The sequence below is a fragment of the Setaria italica genome, chromosome I, assembly GCF_000263155.2.
Source record: "Setaria italica strain Yugu1 chromosome I, Setaria_italica_v2.0, whole genome shotgun sequence".
Classification (NCBI taxonomy): Eukaryota; Viridiplantae; Streptophyta; class Magnoliopsida; order Poales; family Poaceae; genus Setaria; species Setaria italica.
Genome location: NC_028450.1, coordinates 1210176 through 1228537, shown reverse-complemented (window position 1 = coordinate 1228537; position 18362 = coordinate 1210176). Strand labels below are relative to the sequence as shown.

The following is an 18362-nucleotide window of genomic DNA, read 5'->3' as shown; positions in this document are numbered from 1 at the left end:
TCTTGCTAATGCTAAGTGTGTCAAGGGGACTTACATGACTGGCAAGCATATAAATTAAGAGGTTGAAAGCAGCACCAGCCCATGCTGTCTCTGTAAGTATACCAGCAGATCTTGTGATTTGAAGGTAAAGTGGTATTATTCGGAGCAGTCGAGGCACGTATTGACATATAATAATAATCAGTAGTACAATTTTTGCTTTCATAACTTCGGAACCTTCAAGATGGGGCAGCACCACCAACACAAATACCTGATAGTGAAAAATCACAGGTAATTACAACTATATGGAATTTAAGAATAGCAAAGTTCAATGAATAACAGGAATTTATACAAAATAGGCAATTCTATCCCCTTTTTTCCTCGAACAAAGGCAATTCTATCCCGTTTTTTCCTCGAACAACGTAGGAGGGTTGCATGTCATTTCATTAAGAAGAGAGAAATATATGAACAAAGGAGATATCAAAGATGCCTCTCCCTAACGCACCCAACGCACCCGGAACGAAACAAGGTTGCATTTGTGCCATCTCTAAAATCCACGCAACCACAACCAGCGCACCTCCCAAAAACAGTCCGGAATGAGCACCAACAAGCAAAGACAATTCTATCTCAATTTCCAATTTTTCACTTAGTTGCACACTTGCACCAACGGTACATGTATGCCATGCCTTATGGGTCATTGGTGCATTGAAATTTAGTAAAGTATCCCAAAATTGGTAACAACATTTTCTTGTAGCCTCTCTTTAACGTATACGCGTAACCTAGAACTGAACAAACTGAAGTACATGGATATCATAATTGTAAAGTTTTCATGTATCCTAACAAAACAAACAAGTGTATGTTGTTAGATACTCCTTCAACTCAAAAGTACTTGATGATTTGGACATGGCAAAGTGTCCAATATGTATCTTTGACAACTACTTTCTACTAAAATATATTTAAAAAATCTGAAAAAAAATTATAAGATTAGGAAACTATTTTGACATATCTACACACATGATTTTTATGATTACAATTTTACAAACCTTTTAAAGTTACTGATAGCCGAAATTTCAAAAGGTTGACTAGATCTTTTCCAAAACGTTAAGTATTTGTATTGGAGGGAGTAACTCAAATATGAAACATTCACTAAGTAGATGGTATGTCATGTACCTGAGGGAGGGGCAGAACAGCTAAGAAATCAACCAGAAAAAATGTTGACATATACCGCTTCCCTATTGCAAACGTGTTCTCAACCAAGACACCCCGACCGAACACTCTAGAAGAAGGAGCAATAAAGCCAGTTCTGAACTGAAACATCATATGGAGTAAATAGAAGATATCTGTGAAAAAGCGCAGGATACTTGCTGTGGTTGCCAACTTCTTGTCCAAGTACAGGCAATTCTTTTCACCATTGATTACCGGGATATACAAGAACAATGGGTCCACAAAAACTGCAACAAGACATGATATCACAAATATCTTGTTCCATCTCTGCAAAAATGGACCTTGAGGATCAAGAACTCTTGTTTTGCGCTTCCTTTCCTCTGAAGCAGATTTGTTTAGAGTTTCAGCATGTGAAGAGTTCCCTAGGAATGAAAAGGCTCCTGCAGTTCTGTCCTTTAGCAAGCCAAAGACATTATGCCCTCTTTCTGAAACTACCCTATCTGAAACAACAGAAACAGATTGCTCTGATCTCCAGTCCTGAAACCTGGGCATAACAAAAAAACAACAGAAAAAGTAGTTTTCAGAATATGTGAATTTTCTGCAGACCATACAATGAATCTGGCACCATACATTTCCATTGAAGTAGGTTTCCTTTGAACGACGGGGCATTTCTTTTTCTTCAAAATAAGATACCAGGTCACTTAAATATTTTGTGACGCATACTAAATTTGAGGCACTATAATGCAATTTTTCACAACTTTTCTGATGTCATGTTGAATGAGAGGATAAAACAAGAGGCTGACCTCACATATCTCTCCTCTCGCCCCGCCATGGCTTCCTTCTAACGCGAGAGGAGAAGCAGGGCCAGCAAGGTGGCAACAGCTGATCAAACCTTCAATTGCAGCATGGAAGCATCAACCTCCCTGGAAATCGCCAACCATACGCATGTAAGAGCCTTCAAAAGGCATAGAGAGCAAATCAATCATCGAGCTGTGCAGATTCCCGGTACGGTCTATTAAGTAAAATGGATAGGCATCCTCAGACCTAGGCATGACGCAAACAAATGGGCAGCAAATCAGGCTCCATGTGTAAGTAACCAAGGACAATCCAATGGACCGATTGGGGAATTCGAAGGTTTATGCTAATCGGAACAGTTTGCTTACAATTGAGATGATAAAGGTGGTGTTCCAATTCCCTCGGCTTGAAGGTTGCGGGAAAAAAAGATGTCAACCAGAAAGGAACAGGCCAACAGCATCACGAAATCCTACCCCGTCCCCCTCCCCTTAACACCCCGAATGGGCTTACGAATTTACCCCAAGTACCATAGTTCCAGCGCTAAATCGCTGAATCCCCGATCCATTCGACAGAGGCAAGCTTAGCTTAGCCGAAGCACCCTATCAGCACGCCCGAATCCGCATTCCAAGCATGAGAGTAGCTCTCAGCGACTAGTCACAGCATCACGATAGGCCACAATTCCGCAACGGGGCCGCCCCGGAAGCGCGGAGCAACATCCCGCCGCTGGATCCCGGCGCGAGCAAGGCAGCAGCAGCAGCCGGAAGCCTGGGTGGATCTGAACCGGACTAAACCGAGAGCAACGAGGTAGATCGGGGCGGAGGCGAAAGCAGTAGGTAGCAGGGGCGAGCTCACCTAAGCGAAGGGCCCGATCGAGGGGCGGCGGCCGGCGCTGGCCGAGGAGGACGGTGAGGAGCCGGAGGCGGAGTTTCGTGGGGGCGTGGTGGGATAGTGGGCAGTATTTACGAATTACGAGACGGCGGCGGCGGCGGCGGCGAACGGACGGGGAATGGCGAGGTTACCGGCGGTTTCCACGGGTCGGGACGGCTCGAACCGCACATGACGGGGACACGTTCTTCGCCCGGGTGTGCGTGGACTCCAGCTCGACTGGACCGAGTCGCCAGACCAGTCTCACCTCAGTCGCTCGCTCTCACACACTACCTCAAATCCTCAATTAAAACACATACTACAATATGTAAAAAAAAAAACTCGTATTGCAGATAGAATTAAACCCGACATATTTTGAGATTAACAAAAGCTGCCATGAAATGTTATTATTGAGGGAATTTTACAAAGTATTGCAAGAATAATTGAACGTAATACAAGCAGTAGTATCGAGTTAGTGTAGATTGTACTTTTTTTTCTTCTCACATATTTCGAGTTTGGATTTCCATGTTGATTTGCGCCTTGAGAGATGTTATTGGACTTGATATGCTAATTAGCATTCCCAAATTCAATTTAAGAGGAGAATAAATAATCAACAACTAAAATCTTGACTATACGTTGCAAGATGTGTAATAGCTAAATTAAAACACATAATTAGAGGGTTTTGTGTTATTAATGAAAGATGAACTAACGAAGAGGATATTGAATAAGATGAGAAGAAAACGTATAAATGAGAGTATTGATGCATTGGGTCATAGGAAGATTGATATTTTAAAATTAAATTCTTGTTTCAAAGCACTATTATACATGCTTGGTCCCCAAAAATTGTTAGACAACGGATAGACCAGGAAAATTGTTGGATGGAAAGGCATCATGATTTATATCTATGCTAAAAGTTTTCATGTATCATAGCTATAGACCTACATTTTCTTTTTTATTCTAGCATTTGCCAAGCTAAATTTTAGTTCAAGTGGCATGGTTATTTGATGCATAGTATAATCTCACAGTTGTCATATTGAAAGAAGTATATATTTATCATTCACTAAAAATGTAAGGATTTGGTAAAAAAAATATAAGATAAACATGTAGATATCAGATATTTGGCGATGAGCCTAAGGCCTGTGAGCCCCTAATATCTAAACAAACACAAAGTACAAATCCATATACCTTAGTCACTAAATGACTCTTGCCCTAAGCCTATACATGAATAATCAGTAAAATTAGGTTGCTTACAATGTAAAATTGGAAGCTATGCTAAAATATTTTGTGTACCTTTATTGAATTCGTACTTTGATGCCATTACACTCTATTATTTTTTAACAGCCATCTTTCGATCTTAACAACCGAATAAGCAAATAAGATTTATCTTGTACAGTTGTACTATAGAATAGCTAAATAAAATAAAGAAGAACAACTTTATTGACAATAATATGACTTTTCAAAATTTTACAACACACATTGATCTTTTGGTATCAAACATAAAAACATCTAGAGGCTCTCTTTGATGTGTTATATTGAGCCACCATTTTTAATTAAATTTTCACATGAAAAGAAAACATTTCCAGACATTCCCAGCATTTTCATGTGCTAATCATATTTCATCCCATAACTAGTATAGACCATTTTATGTTAATTATTTTGCCCTCCTAATATAGGTCACTATGTAAAATATGATGCACAATTGTATCAATTGTTTGCATTATGATATCATTAGGGGAATGCTAGTATCGGCGACGTTTATGATTCTACTCTATTCCATAATATAGCCACGTTTAGATTTTACAAAGTCAAATATTTTTTAACTTTGACCGACAATATTTCTAAACTTAATTTATTTCAAATAGAAAGTGTTATATATTATAATAGTTGATTTCATGACAACTAATATCATTTTATGTTATTAGTCTCTGTGATTATTTCACCATTTTTTTGTTAAAATAAAAAATGTTTGACTTTGAAAAAGTCTAAACATAGCTATATTTAGGACGGAGAGAGTAGCTCACAATTTTTTCACTTCAAGCATACATGAAGAGCAACCACAATATAGTTATATGCCCCTTCCCTCAAAAAGTATTGTACATCAAGTCAGGTAGGGTCATTTCGTCATGCTACTAATTTATGTGCATTTAAGTTTTATATCTCGCCATTATTGAAGATGGTATTATATCCACATTTTATATCTTTCAAATGGACTCGGCTCACGATAACAATGCGGTTTTATATTCAAACTTGCTGTAAAGTGGATTGCCAGCTGCATACATCACCACCTAAAGCATTGCAAGCTTTTTCTATGCAATATTTTTTCCTTCCGTTTGCCTAATCTAGGCATAGGCCTGTGAGGCTGTGAGCTGCACCTCATACCTAAACAAACACAAAGCTTACAAATCCATATGCCTTAGTCAATAAATGACTCTTGCCCTAGGCCTGTATATGATTAATCGGTAAAATTAGGTTGCTTGCAATGTAAAATTGGGAACTATGATATGATTGTGTACCTTTATTGAATTCGCACTTTGATGCCATCACACTAATAATTTTTAACAACCATCTTTCGATCTTAACAACTGAATAAGCAAGTAAGAGGTATCTTGTACTAGAATAGCTAAATGAAAGAAAGAAGAACAACTTTATCAACAATTTTTACAACACACATTGATCTTTTGGTATCAAACATAAAAACATCAAGAGGCTTTCTTTGATGTGTTATATTGAGCCACCATTTTTAATTAAATTTTAACAATCGCATGAAAAGAAAACATTCCCAGCACTTTCATGTGCTAATCATATTTCATTCCATAACTAGTATAGACCATTTTATGTTAATTATTTTTCCCCTCCTAATATAAGTTACTATGTAAAATTTGGTGTACAATTGTATCGATTATTTGCATTATGACATTGTTAGGGGAATGCTCATACTCCAAATAGTATCGGCAACATTTATGATTCTAGCTCACAATTTTTCACTCATAACGTAACGAAGAACAACCACAATATAGTTACATGTCCCTTCCAAACAAGTATTGTATATCAAGCCAACTGCGGTCATCTCGTCATGTTTACTAATTTACGTGCTTTTAAGTTTTATAGCTCTCCATTATTGAGGGTGGTATTATATCCGTATTTTGTATCTCTCAAATAGACTCAGTTGACGGCAACAATACGATTTTATATTGAAACTTGTGGATCGTCATACATCACCGTATATTGCAAGCTTTTTCTATGCAATATTTTTTCTCCCGTTTGCCTAATCTAGGCATAGGTTTTTGTAAGAAAATAAAGCATCATGCAACGCAACAAAATATTATCGACAATAATAATCCCTTGAAAACCGGTGCCTTTTCTAGCGGGGAGGAGGCAGGGCGTAGGGGAATCTGGCACCGGCCACCACGCCCCCTCCCGCCGCTTCCTCCTCCCTGCCTTCCCTTTCCCCAGATCCGAAGCCATTAAACCAGCGGATCTCGCCTCGGGGCGCGGCCGCGGCACCCGGGCAAAGCGAGCGGAGAGCCAGCGGGCAGCCATGAGATGGTATGCATCGGTAGCCTCCTGAGGGCGCTGGTGCTGCGTGCGGCGGCGTCTGCGGGCAGGCGGCGGGGGCCCAGGGTCCTGTGCGGCGGCCGGGCGGCGGATGTGCGCGTGACGCCCCGGCACGGATACGGCTGGCGCGGGTTCCGGGCGGTCGCGGGCAGGATGATGCTGGACTCCTCCGACCCTGCCTCCCCCGCCGCCGCGGCGGACGCGGGGCAGGTGCAGCCGCAGCGACGCGCGGCGGGGGCGGTGGCCCAGGCGCACGACGGTGGGTACGCCAGCGGCGGATGGGAGAGGTAATGCACGTGCGTGTGGTTTTGAGGCCTCGCCGTCGGTATTGAAATGAAATGTAGTTCTGCGAAATGGAGCGTTCGAGCCCGGTTAGGATGCTGCATTTGCATGCCGGTCTTGCTTTTGGCGTTGGATAGCCTGCGCTGTCAGCTAACTATTGGCTTGAACACCGAAACATGCAAATGTACCTTGTGGCTTTTGTTGGTACCACATGATACTGTTCCGAGGAAGGCATTCGAGGAAAATATCGTCCGTGTGGGTTGGTTCCATGCTGTAGTGCTTATAGATGTCAGCTCTCTCATGCGATCTTTTGCATAGATACTAATAGAAACGAGTTGCATTTGATAGGACAGTAAACATATGGTATCAAAAGGATGCTCTGAAGAGACAGAGTTCTTTTATTTATCATAGTATTGTACTGCTATGTGCCTATGTGCGAGTGGTGACCTGTTGCTTTACTGCTTTGATGTTATATAGGTTACAAGCACTCATTGTTATTCACAAAGCTAAACATGAAGCAGTTACTACATTTTGGTTTTACAATTTAAATGTCTTTCTAGAACTTTAAGTGCTAAAATTTGTCACATTTATATGCAAGTTAATCCTTGTTAACGGTCTCACCTTTACATATATATACTTTCTCATGATCGCAACTCAGAATCAAGTCGATTGATAGTTCAACTTCTAAAGCATGATCTAATGGGGAATACTTTTGTAGTTCTATCTGTTGCACATATAGGTAGTCAGGTAGCAATATCTCCTTGCAAGTTTGCACTGGGACGGGCTCAGATAACCGGATTAAGTAATTAATTCAACATCGTTTTTTAAAGCAAATGGCAGTGTTCATTTGTTTGCATGAGTGTTGGGTTGGGTATGATGAGGTTGAGATTCAACCACAGCTATAGTTGCCCAAATCCAATTATGTTAGGTCCCTCAACGTTGAAAATTATGAAGAATGCTGTATGAATATTTGGTTGGCCAAGTGCAGCTATAAAAAGTTTAACTGAAATGCTTAAAAAGAAGAATAGGTATTGAGTCCATTCTGTAGTAGTCATTATAGATATAACTCATTTTTGTTGAAATAGAGTGCTACTGCCGCACCAAATCATGTAACTGTTTACTTTGTGACTTGTTATGATGGGCTCCAATTCTCCACACTATTTATAGCTTGAAGATTTACATTATGCATTTTTGTACAAGGATATACCTTTGCTTTTCCATTTCTTCTGTAGATGCACACTTTATAACATTCTTTCTTGTGTGTTTGACATGATGCCTTGCTTAACACAATGCTAAAATTGTGACAGAGAAGATGGTAAACTGAGTTGTGGATACTCAAGTTTTCGAGGGAAGAGAGCTACCATGGAGGATTTCTATGATGTTAAGCTAACTGAAATTGATGGGCAAGCAGTTAGCCTGTTTGGTGTTTTCGACGGTATGGACTCCTATGTTGCCCTATTTACTTTTGTGGTTTTCTGCCTACCATGTTTTTCTTTTCAAGATCTGGTGCATTAGGTCATGGAGGATCGCGTGCTGCTGAGTATTTGAAGGAACACTTATTTGAAAACCTTCTGAAGCACCCCGAGTTCTTGACAGACACAAAGCTTGCTATAAGTAATTTTTCTCTTAAGCCTTTACTGTAGACTCATCTTGTTGCCATTCTTGGTGGTGCTGCAAAATGTTTATATGTTAAACTTTAAATTTATGACTAAAAACAGGTGAAACATATCAGAAAACAGATACGGATTTCTTGGAATCAGAAGCAAGTGCCTTCAGGGATGACGGTTCAACAGCTTCAACTGCAGTTTTGGTGGGTGACCATCTGTATGTTGCAAATGTTGGTGATTCTCGTGCTGTTATTTCAAAAGCTGGCAAAGGTATTGCATATTGGAAGTAGGTATTTTAACTTTTGTATTCATGCCAAATTCATCACTTAATATCTAGTCTGGTCTCTGGAATCTAAATCAAGAAGCAAAATCTGGCATCCTTCTGCTCCTCATATCAACATAATATCCAGTTAACCTATGCACTCAAATTCCTGATCCCTTTGCATAACTGTATACGCGAGTTTGGTTTATATGTTTTCTCATCGAATTTATGTTATTTGATTCCTTGCCACATATGGTCAATGCATTAAAGTTCATCCCTTTTTTTCTAGCTATGGCACTTTCAGAAGATCACAAACCTAACAGGATCGATGAGCGAAAGAGAATTGAAAATGCTGGTGGTATTGTCATTTGGGCTGGTAAGCATTTTGCTCTTCGTTTTTTTGACGTAAATACAGCGAGGGAGGCCCCCGCTGTGTATGATTTTATTGAAACCAAAAGAACTTAAAAAGGAAGCTGTACAAACTGCCAAAGCAGTGAGAGAGCAGAGAGAGGGGAGAGGGCTATACACAACTAAAAACATTTTGCTCTTCGTTCGTTAGTACATTGGGCTAGTTTGCTTGTATCAGCTCAAGATCATAAGGTAGTTAGCAAAAGGCTTGTGCTAGTGCTATTCATTTTAGCCATCTGTCTTCCTGGAAGTTTGAAGATGTTATCTTTCCATACAGTCATACGGATATTTCTTATATGTTATGTGGAGCAGCTTTTTTTTTTCTCAAGTCATGACATTTTGTCTTTGAATGATAAACATGTGACCTTCTTGATGTGGCTTTTTCCCAGGTACTTGGAGGGTAGGTGGTGTATTGGCAATGTCCCGTGCATTTGGCAATCGTTTACTGAAGCCATATGTGGTGGCAGAGCCCGAAATTCAGGTATACTGTAATTGAGTTATGCCCAGATTTCAAGTCTTTTTTCTTTTTGGTTATCTTTCCACTTAATATTGGGGAAGGCAGTTTTTACTTATTTTGTTGAGTAGAATTGCTAAAATGGTAAAATTACATGTTCTTTCTACAACTAAACCTTAATTTGGAATGCTGTTTAACATTTTATCTATTGATTAAACCTTGGAAGCAAGTGAACTAGACCATCAATATGCATTTGTTACTACTGCTAATTCCATCAGTTGGTAGCTGCTCCAACGATGCAGATTTATTGATCGATCTGTATAACTTTGCCCTTTGGCAATTAATGAAGTCTTTTCTAATGCAGGAAGAACAGGTCAATGGGGAGCTGGAATGCTTGGTTCTAGCTAGTGACGGGCTTTGGGATGTTGTGGAAAACGAGGTAATAACTCTATTGCCAAGTTCTGCAGTTCAATTAAGCAGACAATTGTTCAATTTTAAATGGAAGCATTGCGTTACTGCCTTCCGTGTTTGCTTTGGGGTTGCATTTTTATTGCTCACAAAATGGTCAACTGTGCTACGTCGACACATACTAGTGTGTTTTCTCTAAACTCTATAGCTATCTCGCTAACACGTTGTTGATGTTGTCTCTAAAAGGAAGCTGTTTCCCTTGGGAAATCGGAAGATGCCCCCGAGTCTGCAGCTCGGAAACTGACAGAGATCGCCTACTCTCGCGGCAGCGCCGACAACATTACATGTATCGTGGTTCAGTTTCACCATGATAAAACCGGATGAGGCACCAGAGAACATTACATGCGACATGGTCAATCTCACCATGACAATGACGAAACCTGATGAGGCATACGGCAGCCGGTTTCAGGTTTGCCCTGCTTCAGGCTATTATTATCCTGCAAGCTGGGTGTTGGGGTTTCTCCCAGATTTATCACTCATGTAGCAACTGCCAAGAACTGTTGCATTGATTCTTTGTTGCCTTCTAGGAAACATTTTTTGTTCCAACAGGTGTAAGAGACATTTTTAATATGATGAATTTTTAATAAATCGATGTGTGTTTACCATGAGAGATTGCCCAGGTTCTTCTCGAGTTCTTGCGTGGGAGCTGTTTTCCCTTTGTCTTTCATAGGAAATTAGGGAATGGGATGGATAAGCCAGTGAAGATGTCCATACCAAGAAAATTGCGGTTCATGCGGGCTCGTAACATACAGATTGGATTTTCTAATTGACATAGCACTAAATTTCCTCAAGTTTTAGGTGACAGGTAGCTATATGGGGTTCTTGTGTGGCACAAATTAACTGAAATTTATTATCGTGATGATAGCCCTCATAGCTATTATGGGGTTCTTGTGTGGCACAATTAACTGAAATTTATAATCATGCTGTTAGCGCTCCCTATTCGGTGGAATGGGGGAAGAAGCTCTTGTTGGCATGAAACATCCTCACTCTCGTGTGGAGGAACAAAACATGCTGCTTGAACTTCTACCTATCCCCCCCAGTTGAGGTTCTTTTCTCAGTATAGAACATTCACGCAACATGGCTTTCAATATAAAAGCAGGGCCAACCGGCCAAGGCCTTTGGCCCACCAAAACCATCCACGCAACAGTTTAATTAACTGGTAGGAGATCAAATTGTGATAAAAAAAATGGCTTTCAATCGTTTTTTGACAAAATAAAATGCGAAACGTGGAAACTGATCCCAAACTTTAGAATCACAGATTCACCACTCTGGTGTCCATCTCTCTGTCGGATATATAGATTCATAGCCGCACTGCTGTTGTTCGTCGCCATTACTCTGCCTTCTCCTATGTTTAGGATCTGATAAACTCTAAACTTAACATGTACTTGGAAAAAAAAAGGAAAACGTGGATATGGCGAAAAATAGGAACACCAAGATGCTATCAGATGGTCTTGTGGGAGAGCACGAAGGGATGCTTGTATGCAACACCTCCATATGAATACAACAATGAGGATGAATTATAATCTTGTCTCTTTTGCAAGACAATTGAAGCGTTTGTTTGGTTCAGTTCCTTAGCTGTAGCTCTTACAGAACGTGGCGCTCCAAAAGTTTTTTTTTTTTTGAGAGGTGGCGCTCCAAAAGTTATGCGTTGTATTGGTGAAATTCGAAAAAAAGATATGACCACTAGGAGCAGAGGAGCCTTCCTAGGCCCGGCCCACCAGTCTACAAATCGAAATGGGCTACGATTACGAAACCGACTCGGCTCTGCTTCTTCTTCCCCCACTTCTTCGTCGTGCTACGAAAACCGACGCGTTGTAACGCCGGAGGAGGGAGGGTCCACCGATCAGAGACGGACAGGAGCCCAAGTCTCTCTTCTCTCTCTCTCTCTCCCCCCTTGCCGCTTCGATCCATACCGAGCAAGCCCCAAACCCTACCGCATCGATGGCCGACGGCGGGGGCAGCGGCCGCGAGCCAGGGTCCGGCGCTGGCACGGCACCGGTGTGCAGCTTCGTGCGGAAACCGCCCAAGAACATCCGGAAGCGGCCCGCCGCGCCCGCCGGCTCCGACGACGACGACGGCGGCGGCGGCGGCGCCCTCGCTGCCTTGCGGTCGAAGAAGGGCCCGTCCTCCGCGGGAAAGCTCGTCTTCTCCTCCGCCGACGCCTCCTCCGAGCCGCGGCGGTTCCAGTACGAGTCGTCCCGGACGATCCAGTCCACGGACAGCCGCGCCACCGCCACGCTCGAGACGGAGACGGAGTTCGACCGCGACGCGCGCGCCATCCGCGAGCGCCAGCTCAAGCAGGCCGAGGAAGCCCTCAAGAAGAACCCATCAGGGGCCGCCTCCGCCTCTGCCTCCGGCGCCGGCGAGGTGTACAAGGGGATCCACGGATACACCGACCACAAGGCCGGGTTCCGCCGGGAGCACACGGTGTCAAGCGAGAAGGCCGGCGGCTCGCACGGCCCGCTCCGGGCGTCCGCGCACATCCGCCTCTCCGCGCGGTTCGACTACCAGCCTGACATCTGCAAGGACTACAAGGAGACGGGCTACTGTGGTTACGGTGATTCCTGCAAGTTCATGCACGACAGAGGGGATTACAAGTCTGGGTGGCAGATGGAGAAGGAGTGGGAGGAGGCTGAGAAGGCCCGCAAGCGGCGCATTGCGATGGGTGGGGGTGGGAGTGACGATGAGGCAGCAGAGGATGAGGATGATGATGACGAGGAGGCCCTGCCCTTCGCCTGCTTCATTTGCAGGCAGCCTTTTGTTGATCCGGTCGTCACGAAATGCAAGCACTACTTCTGTGAGCATTGCGCGCTGAAGGTATGAATCAGTCTGTTCTGCTTTCGTTATATGTTGCATGCTTGTCATCTGTGTAATTGGTGAGTTGATCATGGACAAGATCTAGGTGTCCACTTTTTTGCTTGTCTAGCTACTAGTTTTTCATGTAGAAGATTATGGAGCACAAATTGCTTAGTAATGGTAATACATGAATTGTGTGACAGAACCTCCTTCATAGGTTTATTATATTTTCTTTCTAAGTTTGTCACGCTAAAGCATTTAAGCTTGTTTGGTTAGTTATTATGGAAGTGTATTTGCATACCTCGCTTGGATTGAAAGTAGTTTATCACGTTAGTAGACTTCAGAGTAGAGAAACTGTAATGAAGTGATTGATTAGCAGTTTTCTTGTTTAGAGCTGTAGTTGCGTCGCTGTGGGTATGTAATAAGCCCTGTTTGACAGAGCTCCGTCTTCAAGAATTTTCGGAGGAAATTCTTGGAGCTGCAGTTGTGGTCAGATTGAGGGTATTTAGTTGAGCCATTTTGTTTTTATTTGGATTAAGCTTAGAGTTTTAAACCATTTTAATTTATCAACAAATCTGATTTCTACGTGGATCTTGGAACTGGAGCTCTGCCAAATAGGCCCATAGTATCATGTGCTTCTTAATTTGCTCCTTGAACAGTTAAATTCTGTTAGAACTAGGAGTGTCCGTGTACTTTTAATCTGAAACCAAATTCACTTCAAACAATAGGAAATTGTTTTCACCAATACAAGAATACATGATGGGTTTGGTGGAAGGAAATTGTACAGGTATATGAATTACTTTGACAAATTTAGGAAACTTTGAAGGAGATAATGAAGATAAAATCTATTGGAAGGGATAATCTGCTTCATCAATTGCTCTCTTGTCTTTGGTGTACTAAATGTTCCACCAAATAGCGCCTGTGCTTCTTCAGACTTTTGCACAACACTGCAGCAAGTTGTTACTCCTCCCAAATTGAGCTGTTGAAATACTATCCTTTGTATGGGTTTCTTTCCGGATTTTTTTCCCTCCCTACTTTTTATGACAGTTCTGTTCACTAAGGATTTCTTAACCGAGACCACATCTTCATGTGGATCCAAAGCCCATGTACAGCTATCTTTGCTTCTCTAATACAAGTGAAAAAGGATAGTGATCATGCTATCTAGCAACATACCAAGAGGTGTAGCAGCTTTGTCTGAAAAGTAGGAATGCCATCTATGGGCTTCTTAGGAGCAACTTCTGTTAGACCTTTGAGCAACATGAAATTCCACTTCCTGCACAGTCTAGAAGCATTTGAACTCCTGGAGATGGTGGATCTTCATATCTTGCAAGAATGCAGTGAGTTACCTTGGAGCTACCCACACAGTCTAGAAGCATTTGAACTCCCTTCCTGAGTCCCATGATGGCCAACACTTCTTAGTATGGGACAAAGCCTCATACATTGTCTAGGGTAAGGAAGGAGCAGTGACCTGTTCTCAGATGGCAGGTTACATTCGCAAGCTCTTTTCCTTGCAGAAGGATGTAATACCTTCTAGTTTACAAACAAGGGCTGGGATACAACCATGCAAGCCTTGAGATGGTTGCGTGGACACCTTGTCGGTCATCTTTCCATAGAAGAAAGGTGGTTCAGTCACCTGTGCAAGAAGTCACTGGCCAACGATCCTAAGCCTGGCAATTTAAACCCATAATCAGTAGAGGTATTGGGTAGTCATGGCTACCATCTTAGGTTGACCACTTCCTTGGGTTCCACCTCCAAGCCTCTTTCCTTTTCTTTTATTCTCTTGGATGAAACTTGTTTTATTTCTTCCTCCAGAGGAATTAAAACAAACCATATGCATTCCCCTCAGAATCATAAAAAAACATTTTTTAGTGTCATTCTGATTATTGGATTTAAGGAATACTAGAATAGTCTGCTTATTGAGATCCAATGTTGAATAAAAAATCTCATATTTAGAGAAGCTCTCATTGTAACCATCTGTTCTGTCTCTGAAGTGTGGAGTGAGTCAAGCAACATAGAGGTATTTGAATCTTGCCCGGGTGATATTAGCCTACTAGGGCATGGTAGATACTAAACATAATAAGGCACATGAACATTGAACGAGGTATACATTTACAGAAACTTCAATAGAGAAGCATACTGCTATCCTATTTTGTCTTTATCATCAGGAAAGCCTTTGCTCATCAAGGACATGGAAGTTTCTGTACAAAAGGTCAAAAGCACATGGAAGTTTACTAGGAATCCCTTCTACCTCTCTGCGCTCTTTGAATGCTGATTGGGCAGCAGCTAGACATTAAACTAAAAGCCATATGATTCATACTAGATTTCAAATGATACAGTTATGTTCTGAATCTGATACAACTTGCAAGGTCCAAGGGCATAAGCCTCCATAAAGAGAGGTTGGGAGATGTACATGATGTGAACCAGTCCCATGGGGTGGCGAATACATTGTGGAGTGTGATTTGTGGATTGAAAACTAATTTTTAAGATGTAATGTAGTTAGTGTTTTGTTGGTGATATGAGTAATTTGGAGGTTTGTTTAGTTTCGGATTAGAGAACGAACTGTTTGCCTGTAGAGTTTGTATCGAGGTTACTGTCAAATTAGTTTCCAGGATAGTGGAATAGGTACATCAGGTATTCAGATATGGCAGTAGCTTGGTAGTTTCAGAAGCATCACTTGGGGAGTTTTGGTGATCTATGGAATATGATTGTGGTAAATGAATCGCGAGCCTTATAATTTAGTAATGTTGAGTTCACCTTTTTTTTTTTTGTTAAGAATTTAATCTGGAATGGTTTGTTAGCTGCCTAGCGCAGTCAAATATATATGTAGCTTGGCAATAAAACTTATTGGCACAAGATGTATGAACCATAACTGAAACATAAGTCTTGAGCCAGGTTAAACTTCATTTATGAGAGTTAAAGTACAACTGAAGATTGAGGATAGGAATCATAGGTTGAGAATTCTGTGCTGTGTATGCACAGGTTCGAGCTATGGACTTGAAATTAGATTGCTGTTGTTGCCCTCTTGTAGAAGTAACTTTGAGAACTGAACCTGCTGTTGTTGCCCTCTTGTAGAAGTAACTTTGAGAACTGAACCGCTTTCCATTTGATGTGTGAATATGTAGTGGTTGATCATGTATTTTTGCTTTGGTTGAATACTAGTTATGATCCTCTGCTTTGCCCAACTACTTTGTGTTTGGGCAAATTATGGTGTTTTGTTGACATGGGACTGACTTGCAAAGAGAAAAATGTAACAAATTCTTTTCTCGTAATGTTCCAGCACCACTCGAAGAACAAGAAGTGCTTCGTGTGCAACAAAGCGACGCTGGGCATCTTCAACGCCGCGCAGGAGATCCGCAAGAAGATGGCGCAGGACAAGAAGCAGCAGCAGGAGCAGTAACTCTAGGCACACAGAATGCAAGCTTAGCTGTTGTACGTTGATGTATTAACTTTGTTCCGATATTATTTTTCCATCAGAAAAAAAAGAGAGAAGAAAAGGAAAATCAGAACCCTGCTTTGAACTTGTATATACACTATCATCCTTCACCACATTCAGGCTCTAGCACAGCTAGTCCTCCAGCATTGCTGCGTCATGCCCTCATGTCAAGTCGCCTGGCTGTCAGGAATTTCCCGGATGAATGCAAGGCTAGCCTATGAAGCTACATAGGTGCAGCGGCATTGAGCTGCCACAGCACACGAGTGACAAAATCCCAGGTGAGCAGGCTCCAGAAGCTGTTTGGTTGCAGGCCCGCAGCTCATGTGCCTCCCTTCTTGTGTCCTGTAGCAGCTGCTGCTAGTGCTAGCAGACTGAGCTGAGGAGAGTTGCTGTAGCCTGCTTTGTAGAGTGCCTGTGCTTTCGGTCACGCCTTTCTTCCGGCCCCCTTATCCTATCTGCTTTTGCTGACTGGTGAAAGATCCGACGTGAGTCATCTATACCCCTGTGTCGCGATCGGGACGATCGTCCTCGGACCTCTGGCGAAGGGCGATTCCTCTCCCGTGGGGTTTGCATCTTTGTTTGTTGGGTTGCACGCGTCCACGTCCAGTACAGCAGTGCATGGAACTGTGTGATCTGATAGTACCAGTAGTACAAGCCAAGCGATCGTGGATTGCAGCTTGCAGATCGGGATGAATTGTTACCGTTTGGAACTTGTTCATCTCAACTTGTAGGTGATAACAACATGCAAGCTGCAATTTGCAATCTTCAGGCTCAAACAAACATTAATTTGCAACCTTCAGGCTCAAACAAACAGGGGCTATAAGCATTATTCTACTCTTTAGCCCGGTACTTCGAAGACCAAATTCTTTGCATGGCTGCCCGGCGTCCATAGTGAAGAGGCGAGCAGGTTTGGATAAGATACCCGGACAAGGGTGAAGGGAAACGGGTTCTAGGCATGTGTTTGGTTTTAGGACCAAGTGAAATGGGTTGGGTCCATTCCACTTTTCTGGGTTGGGTTCCACTTGTCTCGTATTTGGTTGCAATACCTACGGCCGTTCCATTTTTTTTTACCTTCATTTGCGAAACTTCTCGGGATCGGGGTTGGGATGGATGATATTTAACACCGTTAGCCACATTGGGTCCCATCTGTCATTCATGGGTCACATGTGTCATCCTCCTTTTCCTTCTCTTCTTTTTTCTTTAAGCCGGCCTTATCTTCTCTTTTTCTTTAAGCCCGCCTTATCTTCTCCGGGTCTCCCTCGACGCCTCCACCTGCCGGGTAATCTTCTCTCCCGGCGCCGGCCTCCGGGCCAACCTCCCCGTGACACCTTCCCCCGCCGGCCTCCTCCAACACCTCCCGCACCGGCTGTCGGAGCTCCCTGGGCGGAGCCCGAGCTCGCTGGCCGCCAGTGGGCTACTTGGCCCTCGCCGCCGCCTCTGCACCCCTTCCGCTCCCATACTCGACCGTCGTCCCGCCGTCACCAGCTCCGACCCCGACCACCGCCGTTGCACCCCCTCTACCCTGTCCCGTCCTCGACTGCACCGGCCCCCTCTTTGGTCTCTCCTATCCCGACCAGCTCAACCCCGTTGCGGCTCCCATCCCCAACCGCCGCCACTGCGCCGCCTCTGCTTCCGTCCCCTACCGCCACCTCTGTGCCCTTCTCTCCTATCCCCAACCGCTAGCCCCACCATCTCCAGCTCTGACCATGAGCACTGCCGCTGCGCCCCCTCCAGCCTCATCCCCAACCGCGTCGGCCTCATCTCTGGCTCCCGTCCCTGACCGCCGCTACTGCGCCCCCTTCGGCCGCTCCTGTCCCCAACTGCGCTAGCCCAGACCACCAGCCCTTGCCTCTCCCATGCGCGGCTCGCCACGGCCCGCGTCGCTTGCGCCTGCTCCTGCCAAGGAAAGAAAACGGAGGAAGACGTCGTGTATGTGGGTTGGATGCTTCCGCTCGTTTTGGATGGATGCATCCGACCCGCATCTAAAGGGAATATTCCCTTATTGGGATGAATCCTACCCACTCCCTTTTGAACCCCCCACCGCTCCTACTGGGTCTGACCCATTCTAACCCAGTTCGATCCCCGAACAAGCTTCACCCGAGGATTACGTCTAACTTATCACCACGTTAAACCAGTACTAAATGGTAATCCACTGGGGACTGGCGTTTTCGCCCCCACCCTAATGGTACTGCCTTTTACATACTGGAACATAACACCAATCGGCACGTATTGGAGATATTCCATCCTGGGAGGTGTTTTCTGACCACCACAAGAAAGCCTTCAAGGATCGAAAATTGC

General features: G+C 43.4%; 3 protein-coding genes across 4 annotated transcripts in view; 2 read left to right on the top strand and 1 right to left on the bottom strand.

The window, feature by feature from the left end:
* Nucleotides 1-3023, bottom strand: part of LOC101770569 (cyclic nucleotide-gated ion channel 1) — an 8291-nt gene extending 5268 nt beyond the window's left edge. Inside the window, exons 1-4 of the mRNA XM_004951234.2 lie at nucleotides 2788-3023; nucleotides 1944-2063; nucleotides 1147-1684; nucleotides 35-247 (exon numbers count right to left, since the gene is read on the bottom strand). Of these exons, the coding sequence (XP_004951291.1) occupies nucleotides 35-247; nucleotides 1147-1684; nucleotides 1944-1972 (780 nt within the window). The 5' untranslated portion in view covers nucleotides 1973-2063; nucleotides 2788-3023. The remainder of the gene's footprint in view (nucleotides 1-34; nucleotides 248-1146; nucleotides 1685-1943; nucleotides 2064-2787) is intronic.
* A 3145-nt stretch (nucleotides 3024-6168) lies between these two features.
* Nucleotides 6169-10443, top strand: LOC101769507 (probable protein phosphatase 2C 13). Of its 2 annotated transcripts, none has more exons than XM_004951232.3 (8): nucleotides 6169-6641; nucleotides 7944-8071; nucleotides 8152-8250; nucleotides 8355-8513; nucleotides 8795-8881; nucleotides 9303-9394; nucleotides 9732-9806; nucleotides 10022-10443. In XM_004951232.3, exons 1-8 carry the CDS (start codon nucleotides 6343-6345, stop codon nucleotides 10157-10159), a joined length of 1077 nt encoding a protein of 358 aa, XP_004951289.1. In that variant the 5' UTR covers nucleotides 6169-6342; the 3' UTR covers nucleotides 10160-10443. The 2 variants fall into 2 exon arrangements, with proteins under 2 accessions (XP_004951289.1, XP_022680041.1); XM_022824306.1 differs by having other exon boundaries at nucleotides 6504-6641; nucleotides 7949-8071.
* A 1209-nt stretch (nucleotides 10444-11652) lies between these two features.
* LOC101769097 (zinc finger CCCH domain-containing protein 15) lies at nucleotides 11653-16221 on the top strand. The gene is made up of 2 exons (XM_004951230.3): nucleotides 11653-12652; nucleotides 15909-16221. Exons 1-2 carry the CDS (start codon nucleotides 11777-11779, stop codon nucleotides 16026-16028), a joined length of 996 nt encoding a protein of 331 aa, XP_004951287.1. The 5' UTR covers nucleotides 11653-11776; the 3' UTR covers nucleotides 16029-16221.
* The last annotated feature ends 2141 nt before the right edge of the window (nucleotides 16222-18362 follow it).

Excerpts from the sequence above, each read along its gene's own strand:
- LOC101769507 (XM_004951232.3), top strand. The coding sequence starts at position 6,343 with ATGGTATGCATCGGTAGCCTCCTGAGGGCGCTGGTGCTGCGTGCGGCG. Across the intron at positions 8,072-8,151 it reads CCTGTTTGGTGTTTTCGACG|GTCATGGAGGATCGCGTGCT; the intron begins GTATGGACTCCT and ends CTGGTGCATTAG. Across the intron at positions 9,807-10,021 it reads GGGATGTTGTGGAAAACGAG|GAAGCTGTTTCCCTTGGGAA; the intron begins GTAATAACTCTA and ends TGTCTCTAAAAG.
- LOC101769097 (XM_004951230.3), top strand. The coding sequence starts at position 11,777 with ATGGCCGACGGCGGGGGCAGCGGCCGCGAGCCAGGGTCCGGCGCTGGC. Across the intron at positions 12,653-15,908 it reads GTGAGCATTGCGCGCTGAAG|CACCACTCGAAGAACAAGAA; the intron begins GTATGAATCAGT and ends GTAATGTTCCAG.